The following is a 15,184-nucleotide window of genomic DNA, read 5'->3' as shown; positions in this document are numbered from 1 at the left end:
TGAAAAAATCCACGAAGGAAAGACGGACGAGTATAATCCCGACAAAGGCGCCAACCATGAAAGGAAGAACAGGCAAATTTCATGGATGTAAAAAGAGAAGAACAGAGGGGGATTCAATGCAGATCAAAAAGAAAAATAGGTTATGACCATGTAGACAAATTATGCTTTCCATAAAATCTTGATTGGGAAGAAAATTATAGAGTCCATTTTAGTTTTGAATACAAGGCTTGTTTAGTAATTACTATGCACTGATTGCCAGTTTATCTTCAAAAAACTTGTTTCATCTTTAGAAAAAACACTTCACATGACTAACTTGTACGATGGTAGTATCTATTTCGACGAGACCTTCTATATATGTTCAATCGGATGTGTTTTTCTGAGGATTCACATATTTTGTGGGACGCACGCCAAATGAATGGTAGATGTTCATTCGAGATGGATCGAAGCATGAAATTTCCCCTGTTTCAACATATATGCGCGAACATTAAAGATTATAAACTCTAGGCACAGGAATGGCACTGACCTGGAAACGTGGGAGGCAAATTAAGGGAATCAAGACCGTACAATTTTTTTTTAGTAAAATCAAGATGCATCTATCTTTTATGTACACAAGCAAAAAAATTACAAGAAAAATAGACTATCTCCACATGGCACAATCAGTGGAAAAGGAGCTTGGGGTATATATATATATTTTTTTATATATTACATATCAAATATGACATAAACAAATTAAGGAAAAGATAATTTAAATGATAAAAATTGATCAAGCCAAGAGCCAGAAATCTTTCTGCCTTTTAGTAGTGATGAGATAGCCACCAAGTTTCTTGCTTTTCCTCCTCACAGCAAGGGCCATACAACCAGCATTTTGGACACAATACTCGGCCAATCCACCGGCGGGGATTCGTTTTCCGGCCCACATCGACATCAGCCGCCACGTGACCGACCTTTTCTTCTGGCCTAGCACCATCAGTGCCACCCCTTGTTTCTTTGCCTCCGCCACTATTGTTGGCCCTTTTTCTCTCCCTTCAACCACAGCAACCTCAATATGTACCTATATTAGGCCAAGAATCCAAAGATCGTCACTAGCCGCTATGTCGGCTCGTGCTAAAAAGATCGTGCGAAATTGGGTTGAATGTTAATGTTATGAAAATAACTCAAACCTCAGGCCTCTTCAATTGGCACATACTTTTCATACCACTGAGAAATTCAGGAATTCTTGGACTGATCACATCCTTGTTAATTGGTCCCTCACCTACAAAATACCCCCATATATATATATTTTCTAAAATTACTCTTTTAAATATTATGTCATGCATGGAATTACATTTTTCGATAGGTACACTATATGTTGGCCACATAACGAAAAAATTATCATAAAATATATACCATACCTTGATTTGAAGGTTTAGTGACATAGAGGAGAATGATCATGTCCTGGCTCTGAACAGTGTGACTAAGTGCCCATTGCACGGCGTGCTTTGCTTCCATGCTGGAATCTACGACGATAATAATTTTCCGGCCATTGACGGCCCCAGATTTCTCCACACCGGAGCCGGGACCATCTTTGTTATCTTGATCGGTTCCATTTTCTTGGTGTTTGGATTGAACAGGGGGCGAACGAACTCGAACCAACGGCCTAATTCTGTTCAAGCAAAAATTAGGCATTTTTGTGCCTATTTTGCCCATATTATTTAATGGGGCCTAAGCTCCAACTCTGATGAGTAAATAGACACTGAGGGACTTAATACTTATACAAGAGAAGAAATAAGCATAGAGAATTATAAAAGGCACCAAACTTGGCCATGATCACTTTCTTGGTCCACTTATCGGTCATGCCTACGAGTAGGGACAGACCAAAGGGGGCAAGGCCGCGGTTGAGATTATGTTAGCCACGTATTTGCAGTTTCTGATGTCATACACATCAGCATTTCGATGAAAAAATACTTGAAATAGGCCAACTTCACATATAATTTTTGCTTTAGAAATTCTAGATGTAAATATTTTTTTTCTATATATATAATTAAGGGGTTTTAGTATATTATACGGTCCTAAAAATAGAGATAAAATGGTATGTATTGATTCCTTGTAGGGTCGTCGTTGGTAGAAGGGGAACTGGAACATAATGGCTGGGGCCAGAGTGGCTTTCCCTTTTGCCCACTTTTGCCTTCTAATCATTTTTACTTTGCTTCCTTTAATTTCTTTAGGCTTTTGGGGTTATCTTTGAACGTGACCATCATCAAAGCTGTGGGGACATTTCCTTAATTAAACTGGCTTCTCATTATTCTCAATTATTTCGACATTCTTAAACAAATTAATGCTACAATATGGTAACGGTTGTTGAGATGGATCGTGGATCCAATCTCTTCTGAGCTGGGGTTTGGATCGATATTGACGATTTTGAATACACGAGTTTGAACTGAGATACTATGCTACATCAGAAGATGATCAACTAATATGTATTAGATCGAATATATTCCATATGTTTTGGGGTGAGATCCACCCCAAACATAATAACTTGTTTTTCATTCGATGGAAGAGATTATACCGTGAGTAAATCCTCTGGTATAACATCTTATCTCTCAAAGTATGAGTGTGACATACCGATTAGATGGGCATGGAGCTAAAGAAAGAGTTGAGAGGGAAAATGCCGGATAATTTATGACATACACCACTCACATGAGAGTGAAAAACCAAAAAACCAGTTGTAATTGAAGTTTTTACACATTTATGTTTTAAAAAATTAAACATAAAACCCCTAGCATATTCAATTATATTGACACGCACTTTATAAACCCCAAAACACAAATGTATTTATGTTTACATATAAAGGGGACGGAATACAACTGCATACATCAGGGGTTTCATCCGTAATCGATTCTATCTATTCTATATTATTAAGTTTGAGGCATAGATAATAACTAATTTTGGTAGATTATGTCATATTAATTTTTTGTCTCCAAAATACCCTTACTTCATAACCACCATAATTCTTTTAAAATAAAATAATTAATAATAAATTAACAAAAAATACATAACATTAAACATAAACTTTTATATTTCATATAAAAGTTTGTTATGTACAAATATAAAATTTTATTTTTTATGTACACACATCGTGTGCATGTCTTTACTAGTTTTAAAAAACACAAGGGGTGACTGGGTGTAAAAGGTCATTACTTCAACACAAGTGATTTTGTGCCTTTTTATATTTTCACCGAATATAAAAATGTCATTAGGTGGAGAAGACAAAATTTATGTGTACACGGGGGTCGAAAGAGGGGAAAGAAACGACGGTGAGGGAGTAAATTTTTTTTCTAACAGATAAAAAGAAATATCGTGTGAGACGGGTTGATTCGATCAATTATAAAATAAAAAGTGATATTTTTGTCTCACAAAAATAATCAATTAGACGGTGCATGATAATTTTTGTGAAATAACATTATAAACATAAAATAATTAATCTTCTTCATCACTGATGTAGCTAACAAATGCTTTTACTCGACAGGCTGCTTCCGCAAAACCCGAAGTATCAGCAGTGAGGTGACTTGAGCTATTTATAGATATTCGGAGAGTTTCACGAGCTTGAGCCTCTTATGGGCTTTTGTAGAATTCAGAGTCTGCTTGAATTAAATATAAATAATACTTAAATAAGTTTGAGTCTAAAAAATATTTAGAGTGAATTTTTATGATTGGGCCCAAGCCCAATGAAATTTTTAGACGTAACCCATCAACCACAATTTTAGTGTTGATTCAGCCAAGTATTTCTCTGGCGATAATCATCGTCATATCCAATCGCTTCAAAAATTAGTCTAATTTTTAAGTTTAAGATAAAAATAAAAGCCCAAAATCATATCTAATTGGGTCGAGTGGGCCACGAAAAAAGCATTCGGAACTGACCCCGTGAGGCCTCATTCCTTGCCAGCTTACCCTTTCTGGCCCAATTTTGATAACAAATTTTAAAAACAACCTACAGTGAGTAGAGCTGCAAAATTAACATTGGATCCTTCAAAACAAAAGGACATAAATAAATTGTTAACTGAAGATTATTTATTGAGTTGTTTCGTTTTGGCACTTTAATTTATTTTAAAGTTACAAACTCATGACAATTTTTGTTTTAGATTTTTTTTTATCTCATCAATCTATTTTTAAAAAATATATAAAACCAAACACAATTAATTCTTTCCATCCTTTTTCCCCCCAAAAAGTTACTTTTAAAGGTGGTGGATCTCAAGTGCAGTACACAAGATTTACCAGAATGTCGATTTGTGGGGGTCCATATTTTTCCGTGAACCCTTGAGACGCCTATAATAGCATGACATTTTCCATATCGAGTTACCTTTCGGAGAACACATGCATCAGCATGCACAGTGTTCTAATAGAAGGGATTGGATAAATTAAACACGGATTAAAACACGATTAAACGTGAACGTAATGAAAACGCTAAGATTTGACAATCAACTCTAAGTTGAAAATTCTAAGCATCATTAAACGTGTTTAATCGAGTTTAAATGTGTTTTTTAATAAATAAATTTATTTATTTTTTTTAAAAAAATTATATCAATTAAAAACTCTTAAAATAAGAACCATTCTTCAAAATAAAAAAAAATACATCCGGTCATATCTATCTCAAAACCTTTCAGGATCTCTTCAAAATTATTGTCTTCTAGGCAATTTTTAAAAGTTTTTTAGAACCTTGCGCACGAGCAGGGGCGGATCCAGGATGCTATATTAGGAGGTGCTGTGTCAATATACAGAATGATAAAAATAATTATTATATGTTTATATATAACTTTCAATAACAAGAATACAATAAATTAAAAAGTAAATATTATGACGTCTCGTATATTTGATTGATGCTTATGAAAATATGAAATACGGAATAATTTTTTGATTTTCTAAAAGATGTGCTGCGTTCGTAGGTATAAAATATCACACATAAAATTAAGTTCAATCAACGAGTCAAAAATCATATGACTCAAAACTTGTTTAAAATCTCGTTGAACAAAATGATACTGATGTATACAAGAACGCCTGAACTTCTTTTTACATGCAACTCAAAATTATAAAATATACAGTCTCAAAATAATAACGTATTTAAAACATGATTCGATATTAAAAATAACATGCTAAAACATTAATTCAAATAAGCATGCATAAAGTATTATAATGCATAAATTTTATAATATATATAATTTTGGAGACACAAGTGGATATAGTCAGTTTGTTTTTTGTGCAAGTCGATGAGTAAATTTTCATTCAGAAAAAACATTGCAACTTTCAAGTAAAACAAGATTATCAATCAAGAAGCCAATAAAAAAAATAAAATTAATCATAATACAAAACAAAAAAGAACGAAAGATTAACAAAAGTCACGTAACTAAATGAAAAATTATCAATCACGTAATGAGCCAATTTTGATGTTAATAAAATTAAAGCCGAAAATTTATTAATCTTGATTTTAAAAAAAAAACTTATTGACTACCAAAAACACCAAAATCTCAAAATCACTTCAAACATATTAAAAATAGAGCAAAGTAATGTACATTGAAGACAAGTAAATTAAGAACTTATAAAAATTAAGAAAATTCAAGAGTTTTTTAAAATAAAATATTTTAAATTTTCAATTAATCGAAAAAATAAAAATTATAATAGGGTTTTAAATAAAGTATTAATTTTAAAAATAAAAAGTGATGAAAAGAATTTTAAATAAAATAAGTAAAAACGAGTGATAAAAAAATAATAAAAAAAGGTCTTCAAGTGTTGACACGCAAAATCGAACTCGAACCTATCTAGACCTGGCCACGGGCTGGGTCCGAGTCGGCAAAAGGCCGACCCTTAACCGGCCCGCCTGTGGTCGGTTCCGATCCGGGTTTCGGAAAGGTCGGTCCGGGTCCAGGTTGAACCTTGTTTAAATTTTTTTTTTTAAAAAAAAACTTGTATATTTGAACTTTAAAAACTCTATCAAATATTCCATTATCCCAATAAAAAATCTATTACATTTATTAAATAAAAAATATATTATATTTCAACTTTTAACATCTTATAATATTACATTTATTTAATAAAAAATATATGACATTTCAACTTTCAACATTTTATATTAAAAACTATATCTATTTCAATAAAAAATATATATTATATTTATTAAATAAAAAATATATTACATTTCAACTTTTCACATCTTATATTAAAAATTATATATAGATATATATATATCAATAAAAAATTTATGATATTTATTCATTAAAAATATATATTATATTTCAACATCTTATATTAAAAACTTTATTTATTTCAATTAAAAACTCTATTTATCTAATTAAAAAATATATTACATTTCAACTTAAACATATTGTATAAATTATTACATTTAATTATATTCAATCAATTCAATTAGCAAATTAACATTTGATCTAGTGGCAAAAATGAGGTCTCAAAATCATTTGGTTTTGATTTCAAATGTCATCTATGTGTGGGTATCAAATATATATCATTTAAAAAATATATAAATATTATTTTTTATTTTAAAAAGATAAACCCGCTGGGTCAACCCGACGAACCCAGAGGGTCGGACCCGTCGGGTGAAACCGGCCAACCCATCGGATCGGCGGTTTTACCTTTGGAAAACCGGGACCGGACCGACTAGTGGCCGGTCCGGTCCGGTCCCGGTTCCGGGTTGTACCCGGTTAACCGGCCCGTTGACCACGGGCCGGTTCAGGGCTGGGTTCGGGTCCAACCCGACCCTTGACCAGGTCTAAACCTATCTATCACGATATTGATTTATGGGGGCACAAAAATTATATATATCTAAAACAGAAAAATTATAATATATATACTACTAAATTTTTCAAAATTTTCGGGAGGCCATGACCCTCCTTCGTCCTACAGTAAATCCGCCTTAGCGCATGAGCACAATAAATTTACGCAATAGTATATAATACCAATATCAATGTTATATATATATTCCGCAGATATATAGCATTACATTGTTATCTTCCACGAGTTGTTCTGGTACTAGAATAGTTCAAGAATCCATAATTACAATCATCTGAGTAACTCATGCTTGGAATTAATAACTAAATATATATATATATCAAGATCATGCTTTGGACTAGAGAAGATCATGATCATAAACACTTATAACATTGTAATCCCACCCTCCGAGTCTAAGCATTATTCCCTAGATGTCGATCATAGACTGGGATTTTCAGGAAGCAAAGCATCCAAGATGACACGAATAGAGCGAGTCGAGGGTAAGGTCTAGCTCATTCCTTCTAGCTTCTGCAGCTTCTCCTTCGAAATCACCTCTGCAGCCAAATTAGTAGTGAGAAGTATATAGGTTTACATTAGCCATTGCCAAAAATATTATGCCAACATGTGTAATGGATCATTTGGAATATTGTGATCTACGTACGTGGGGATTCGAGAGCGTTTCTTTATTATCATTATTTTTTTTGACATGCTATACAAGAGAAGAGAGAATACTCACCCGATGTTTACACAAGGAAGTTGTGGAGCCATTAAATACGACGGTGGCGGGGGTGGTGGTGGTGCAGTAGGGCCGTATTGTTGGTCCCATTGCATCGGTTGTACCATTTCCTTTGCTTTTTCCTTGATCTTTTCGAAATTCATGGAACAATACATGTTTCAGTCAAGGTGATCGAGAGGGATGTTATAAAATATGCAATGTCACAAACACATTCTTTTAGATATAGACTAGCCCCCTCCATTTTCGCGACTGCCTCGAGTCTAGACTAGCTAGTTCGAATCAAACCCAAGATGGAAGAAGGTCTCGTAGTTATTATCTCCCTCAATTTTTCGTTCAATACAATATGTGTTGCATGTTATAAATGTCACATTAATCAAAATATAAATCTGAAAATGGGTGACAATATTGGATTTACAAGAAATCACCTTTTTCGTCAGCATGCTGTTTTGTTCCCGTATTTCCTTCTCCTGTCCAAAAACATGCTAATTTTTTTATACCAAGATTATCAAATTTGTTTGGACTAAAAACACTGCATATACTTGAAATTTTCATGAGAAGTGACAACATATATAAATCGTAGCGAGAATAATTAAACGTGAATGAAACAAAGCATACTTTTAGGTTAATAGACCTAACCTTTCGTTGCAGCTCAGAAATAGAATCATACAAGAGCTGGTTCTGTAAGAAAAAAGCGCGCGCGAACGACGCAGGATTAGAGACTGTTTGTTCAAGAAATGAAAGATCGAAAACATAAAAAAATCGAAACAATGTATTAAAAAGATAGCTAGGTTTTTACTTTTCTGCTTCGAATGTTCTTAAGGGAAGTATCAAGTTGTTGCTCCAGATTCTGAAGATCCTTCTGGCTCATTGAATCAAGATTTTCTCCAATATAGTGCCTGACTCGATGAATTAGTCAACAAAAGTATTCCACGTCCAAGAAACATGAACCAAAAATAAATATGTCATGCATGCATGCATATATATGGAAAATAATTTTTTATTACATTAATTTGTCCTTTTTTTTGGTTTTGCTCTACTAACTTTTTTAAATTTGGTATTGTTACAATCATTTATGAATTTCGGCTATTTTGGTCAATCCACCATCAGAATTTTTAATTTTTGCCAAGTTTAGTGTTATGATCATTAACTTCTTCTAGTGGAAATGCAAAGAACTTGTAAAGTTTAATTCGATTTGTGTGATTTTTTTAATGTTAATTAGTTGCTTTCAAGTAAATTGATTCCTTCTAAATAAAAAAATCACCAAATTTTTTGCCACATCAGCTTTTTGACAACCACACTCTAATCAACGTTTTTACGATGAAAATTGAATATTTTGGTGATATATGAGCCAAAATAACCAAAATTTAAAAGTTATTGTACGTAGACCAAAAATTGAAAAGATTGTTGATCAAAACCAAAAGAACGACAATTTGGACCAAAAATGTTACCTGTGATTTCTTTCCAAGAGCTCAATCCTAGCCTTCAGTTTGCTATATTCAAGGCTCCAATTTGCCTGAGGAATTCAAAAGTAATTAAAAAAGTTTAAAAGAATAATCCGATGTCAAATATTTAGATTTTAAAAAAATGACTGAAAAAAAGAAGATATAAATTAATGTAAAATTGTAGTTCTAGCTACCATGCATATACATTTGGGGCTTATAGCTTACAGGTGACTGAGGCTCATTTGGAGCTAATTGTCTTTCCGCAAACGAGTATCTTTCATACCTCTCCAGGATCCTGTCCATGCTGCCATCCAAGAAATTAAATTGATCAGCTAATATAAATTAAGTTCAATTGTTTCTATCCTTATCAGTAAATTTAAGTATCAAATATTATTTTTAAACTTTTGATTAAAAGTGTTTAATCCACAATTATTAATTTGGACAGGTTAATTACGAGACGAGTCGATTTGATATATATTTGTAGTAAAAATTAATATTTTTTAACATAAAAATAATATTTTTTTAATAGAGTAGGTATATTTGTAAGACAATCTCACGGTTTTTATCCGTGAGACAGTTCAACACTGTTTATTTATTTTTTTAAAAATAATATTTTGAAGATAAAAAATAATATTTTTTCTTGAATGATAAGTCTCACAAAATTGATCGTTAGCCCGTCTTATAAGAGTTTTTATAATGTCTGGTATAATTTAGGTTGGATTAAACATTCATCTCATAAAATTAATGGATGAAAAAAGTATTTTTATGTAATTAGTTATAATTATAAGTAACAAAAAAACACTATCAAATCAATCGGATTTCTGGTATGGCACAGAAGTAACAAAGGTGCTGACACAATTAAGTACAAGCCATGTTCCCCAAGCTATTTTCAGTATTTTGTGTGATGGCAACCTATGGATTCAAATACTCGTCCAAGATTCTAGCTTTGAACAACTGTTGTCTCTTGTTTTAGACAAATATTTGTAAACAAAACGCATATGAATAATATTGATACCGAGATTTTTAAATGCATTAAAAACTCAGCTTCTAATTGGTCACTATAAAAAGGAAACAAAATCAAAGTTATTTTATCTTTACACGATTCTCATGGGAAAATGTAAATAAAAAAACACTGCCTGTTATCCATGCCGGTGGAATTGAAGGAAATCTCTCTAATAAAAAACAATCAACGTTATTTTACAGGTACTATTTTTTTTATTTACATTTTTTCATGAGAACCGTGTGAAGATGAAATAACAAATACGTTGTTTTTTTTTTTCCTTTTACAGTGACCAATTAAAAGTTGAGTTTTTAAGTGCATTTAAAAATCTCGGTATCAATATTATAAATATTCGTTTTTTACAAATATTTGTCTAGAACAAGAGACCACCAGGGAATTGGTTCTTGAACTTTTGTAGCATGTCAAAGAATCTATCTAATTTTTATAAATGTTATAATCTTTTTTTTCGAGGTTAGTCTATGCTACATCGGGAGTGTTTCTCCCCCTATTTCAATACCATTAGATCATGTGGGACTCCTATATTTTTATGAAAATTGACATATGTGTTGATGATCCAATGGTTGATATTTGACCACATTATGGGGGGAGAAGTACTCCAAAAATAGCATAGAATTACATGTATCAATGGCTACGCTTGATTCCACATATGAAATCAAACAATAATTCGATAGCCAACTTAAAACTCAGTACAACCTAGAATAAACCAACAGGTAAGACATCTCATACTAGGATTTTACCTCCTCAACCCCGGATTTTGTTCGAGAAGAGCGTTATCCAAATTGGTTGATGAGATGCTAGCATACGGATAGTATCCTCACTCTACATCCAACTGATCAATTTTAATTTGACTATTGGGGGTCGTGTATGTTAGAAATTAGACTTGGACCTAACTCACCTCAAAAGCTAGCTCAAGAGGTGAGGGTTGCCCTTGTCTATATTAAGGGCTCCTAGAAACTCTATCCTACCGATGTGGGACAATATTTCAACACACCCCCCCCCACATGCCCAGGAATGAACATCTGGAGCGTGGAGATATTAACAGATGACTTAACTATAGACAGCCCAATTTTGGGCGGTCCAACACACACGGAGGGCCTGAGCTCTGATATCATGTTAGAAATGAGACTTGAACCTAACTCACCTCAAAAGGTAGCTCAAGAGGTGAGAGTTGTCCTTGTCTATATTAAGAGCTCCCAAAAAGTGTATTTTCATGGATCCCACATACCCAAATCAATTTTAGACCATTGGATCTAGCACTAAGGTACTTCTCTTATGCTACCATGAACTCAATTTACCCAAAATATATATCCAACAGTTGTAAATAAAAAGGTGATGTGTGTATTTTCACGTTACCGAATGCATTGCATTAAATGAAAAATGTGTGACTCTCTTTGTAGTTATTGGATCAACCCTTGAATAATACCCGAAGGATAGCATCGAACTAACCAATATTTTTGGAGCCTAAAATTTCTAAGGCAGATCAAGTCAAATGGAGGAAACAAACCAAGGGAAACTAGTATGTTTGTGTGTAAACTAGCCAGAATTAATCAAGTTGGATAAGCTTTAGAAAAATATCTTTGGCATTTATGAGGTCTAAAGACAATATTTTTTGTATTATAGAAAATAAAGAAGTATATCCTCTGAAAAAGGTATTCTGAATTTGATGTACGTTTTTCTTCAAGATTTCTTGGCTTCTTTAGTTTGTTTGATTTTCAGTGAAGATTCTCTGCTCAAAAGCTGAATATATGTAGGACATTAATATATATATATATATATATATATATACACACTCTTTTAACATTTAACACAAAAACTCGTATGAGACCGGCCATTAGTCAATTTTGTGATCCCCGACTTAAACTAACTCATTAAAAGTGTATTTTTTACTTTAGGTATAGATCAGGTCAATATTTTTCGTTTGTGAAACCGTCTCACATGAGTTTTACACTTCAAGATTTAAATGACGTCTCTCTTTTTTCAAAATTAATAATAATATTTAAATAAATGTCTCTTTTGTCAATTTCCCGTTTTTAAATATATCACATGTACTATAGGCTAAACTAGAGGCACATTTTAGTTAAAAATCACGATTTAAACATTTCTTAAAGTTACAAAAAAAATTATTTTAAACCTTTTGAGAGATAGAATGTCAATGGCAATCCAAACCAAACATCACATTCATACCATTATCTAGTCTTTAATTTTTAGAAGTTCTCCAAACCATGAAGTGATATAACAAGTAAAAGCTTGTCGATGACTTATAGTTCATTAATTTGTCATCAAGATTTTAAATTTGGGACAAAGTGTCGGGTAAAATAATATATAAATTAAAAAATAAAAACCTCCCCCAACTCAAAATAAAACAAGTAAAAACTTATAATATTTATGTGCTATTTTTCCTAACATAAAACAAGAAATTAAATAAAAGCATATATCGATCGTTAAATGGCATTTAAAAACAGCTCGTGTTTATAATACAGATAATCACCTTCTTTTTCCCTTGCAGAATGCAGATTAGCTTCTCTTTCAATCGATGATTAATATTAATTTAAAGAAACAGAAAAATATCTCCCAACACATGCATGATTCCTTTCTAATTAAGAAAACCCTGCGTTTTAATTAATAAACACTAATTTAATTAGTCAATTATTCTTATATTACTTCTTCCATCACATTTTTGTAGATATTTTTTAACTTAACATTGTTACAGATTAGCTTATCATAATAAATATATGTGTGCATGTTCATATCAACTTAGAATTAAGAATTCATATGACCAAAAAACACAAAAAAAATAAAAATAAAAGAAAGAAAAGAAAAAAAACCCTGAGGAACACTCTTTTGTTAGTTCACATGTACATAACAAAACTTTTTGTTCAATTTTAGTACTACATGTTCAAGTCCCAAGATCCGAAACAAAACAAAACATGATTCAAAAGATCCAAAACAAACAAACAAATAAAAAAATCTTGAAAAACATACTATAAGCTGAATTTTTTCTTCTTTTTTTTTGGATCGATATAATATAAGCTAAAATTTGAATATATACGATCGAGTGGTGCAGCCTGGAGTTAGCAGAAACCAAATTGCTTTACAGAACAGATTATGCACATGTTCACTGGATAAAACGTCAGCGGGTAAGATGATCTGTCAAGAGCTCATTAATTAATTAAGTTATCTGTTGGGAAAACTACTTCTGAAATTCAATTAAAAGCTTGCTTTTTTACTGTGTAAATAATTAATGATCGAAAAGAAGTGGAAAACACATATTATATATTCAGCAACCAAACTGGCTGATATTTACTTAATCAAACACAAAGATTCACACAAACGAGCCTTTATAACATGTATGTAAAATGAATTAATCTAGCTAACTAGGTCTTTTCTCCACCGACAAAGTCGAGCATAAAACAAGAAACCAACACAAGTCAAAAATCATATGACTCAAAACTAGTTTCATTAAAAAAATATATACATACATATATACTTGTGATTTGTTAAGGATCCTATACCCAATTCTTAAAGTTTGAGTTGGAAGAAGCTATATATATATATATACCCATGGAATTAAAGAAAGCACAAAAATGAATAAAAGAGTTTTTTTTTTTTTTAAAAAAAAGAAAAGAAAAGAAAGCTGAAACCCTAGTTTCAAAGCTGATTAAAACATTTCCACAAAAACCCAGAGATCCCATGTCCAAAATAAGAACAATTTTCACGAAATCAGTACTCAAGATAAGTTCAGAAAAAGATGAAAAAAATAACGAAAAAGGGTATCTAAAAACTTACCAAGAATCCGTAGCATACTCCACAAGCTTTCCCTTATGGGAAAAAACAATCAAAGCCACTTCTGCGTCACACAGAACAGAGATCTCGTGAGCTTTCTTGAGCAAACCCCCTCTCCTCTTGGAGAACGTCACCTGTCTGTTGATCTTGTTCTCGATTCTCTTCAGCTGTACCTTCCCTCTCCCCATTAGATCTCTTGAATTATCAGACCTACAAATGGAAACCCTGAGACGTAGTAGTGTTTGTATGATTTTTTTCTTTCTTTCACCTAGACAGATAAAGAAAGATATTAAAACACATCATCTCCCGTTGTGGTAAGAAAAGTAACAGCCTGGGATTTCATTATCTCCTTTAATTTGTTAATGTTGTTTGTTTCCCTTTAGTGAAAAGGGAATGGGGGTGGGGGGCTTTGGTTCATAGATGGGGTAATTCTACAATGTTGTCTCGTAAAGCAAGTACAGTCGTGGGATTGATGGGATTGCGAAACCGGAAACCGCTTCTGGTTTCGGGGAGGGGGAAACCGGGTGGTTTTTTAAGGATGCGCTGTCGAGCTGTGATTGGTCGTGGGGCGTGGATCGTTGGTTGTCTGGTGGATTATGAGGGTTCACAGTTCTTGAGAGGGATGTCCGTACCATGAGGCCGCATGCGATGGAGAGACATATTGTACGGGGATCATTTGGACTTATCTTGTGAACCCATCCACTTATTTACTTGCCTCTGCAGCCTTAATTTTTTTTTTTTTGCAATATATATTCATCCATAAAAAATATATTGTTGCTTTTATATATTATGTGATAAGATACGATCATAATTAAGTTTGGTACGAGACTTTTTAGATAAATTTAGTCTTGTGGTTTTGTGTTGCGGAGGATTGTGTCTTGCTATTCCATTGGGATAGTGCCCAATGGGGCATCCAGCAACCCGATTTAATGCAAGGGAGATGTTCACATTAACATCTCGCTTACATAAAAATAAAAGATCCGTTGAATTTGCCATATGGGTATTACCCAACATCGACATTATCGTTGCGGAGCAAGAATTTGAGATGATTATATTCTATGGAAGGGAAGGGTTTTGTTCATGCCGTCCGCGGGGTACTACCCTGCGGGCGACGTGTAACCTCATGATTGGTTAAAATCAGTGGGTCTCATGTGGGGTCCACTGATTTTAACCAATCAAAATCTGTCACGCCACCCACAGGGCACTACCCTGTGGATGACATCGACTTAACCCTATGGAAGAGTCAAGAGTGGTTAGGGTAAATTGTTAATTTGATCATGTGTATTTGGTTTTCCACAATTTTGATATTTTTTTATGATACCATACTAACATGGTATTTACGATAAAAATGTCACATCAGAAAATATAATAATATTATAAAAAATTGAGAATATGATAGATACTTTATTTTGACAACTTGAACAACCGAAATTATAAAGACGCAGATAT

The 15,184-nt window shown here is 32.8% G+C and overlaps 2 protein-coding genes across 2 annotated transcripts; both read right to left on the bottom strand.

Annotated features, from left to right (window-relative positions):
• Positions 1-582: 582 nt before the first annotated feature.
• LOC140872334 (uncharacterized) lies at positions 583-1,701 on the bottom strand. Its single transcript, XM_073275156.1, has 3 exons — positions 1,392-1,701; positions 1,161-1,252; positions 583-1,051 (listed from the first exon to the last, which is right to left on the bottom strand). Exons 1-3 carry the CDS (start codon positions 1,684-1,686, stop codon positions 764-766), a joined length of 675 nt encoding a protein of 224 aa, XP_073131257.1. The 5' UTR covers positions 1,687-1,701; the 3' UTR covers positions 583-763.
• A 5,234-nt stretch (positions 1,702-6,935) lies between these two features.
• LOC140871728 (agamous-like MADS-box protein AP1) lies at positions 6,936-14,257 on the bottom strand. The gene is made up of 8 exons (XM_073274396.1): positions 13,739-14,257; positions 9,157-9,235; positions 8,938-9,002; positions 8,286-8,385; positions 8,126-8,167; positions 7,915-7,956; positions 7,490-7,617; positions 6,936-7,307 (listed from the first exon to the last, which is right to left on the bottom strand). Exons 1-8 carry the CDS (start codon positions 13,921-13,923, stop codon positions 7,208-7,210), a joined length of 741 nt encoding a protein of 246 aa, XP_073130497.1. The 5' UTR covers positions 13,924-14,257; the 3' UTR covers positions 6,936-7,207.
• Between the last annotated feature and the right edge of the window lie 927 nt (positions 14,258-15,184).

Source organism: Henckelia pumila, unplaced genomic scaffold (assembly GCF_033568475.1).
Source record: "Henckelia pumila isolate YLH828 unplaced genomic scaffold, ASM3356847v2 CTG_461:::fragment_3, whole genome shotgun sequence".
NCBI classification, from domain to species: Eukaryota; Viridiplantae; Streptophyta; class Magnoliopsida; order Lamiales; family Gesneriaceae; genus Henckelia; species Henckelia pumila.
This window is presented reverse-complemented; position numbering and strand designations above follow the sequence as displayed.

Bases quoted from the DNA above. Each gene is read 5' to 3' on its own strand.
- LOC140872334 (XM_073275156.1), bottom strand. From the start codon at position 1,686: ATGGGCAAAATAGGCACAAAAATGCCTAATTTTTGCTTGAACAGAATT. The intron at 1,253-1,391 runs GTATGGTATATA...GGTATTTTGTAG, and splicing joins CACTAAACCTTCAAATCAAG to GTGAGGGACCAATTAACAAG. The intron at 1,052-1,160 runs GTTTGAGTTATT...GGCCTAATATAG, and splicing joins GCCAATTGAAGAGGCCTGAG to GTACATATTGAGGTTGCTGT.
- LOC140871728 (XM_073274396.1), bottom strand. From the start codon at position 13,923: ATGGGGAGAGGGAAGGTACAGCTGAAGAGAATCGAGAACAAGATCAAC. The intron at 9,003-9,156 runs GTAAGCTATAAG...TGAATTCCTCAG, and splicing joins CAAATGAGCCTCAGTCACCT to GCAAATTGGAGCCTTGAATA. The intron at 8,386-8,937 runs GTAACATTTTTG...TCATCGAGTCAG, and splicing joins CTCTTGGAAAGAAATCACAG to GCACTATATTGGAGAAAATC.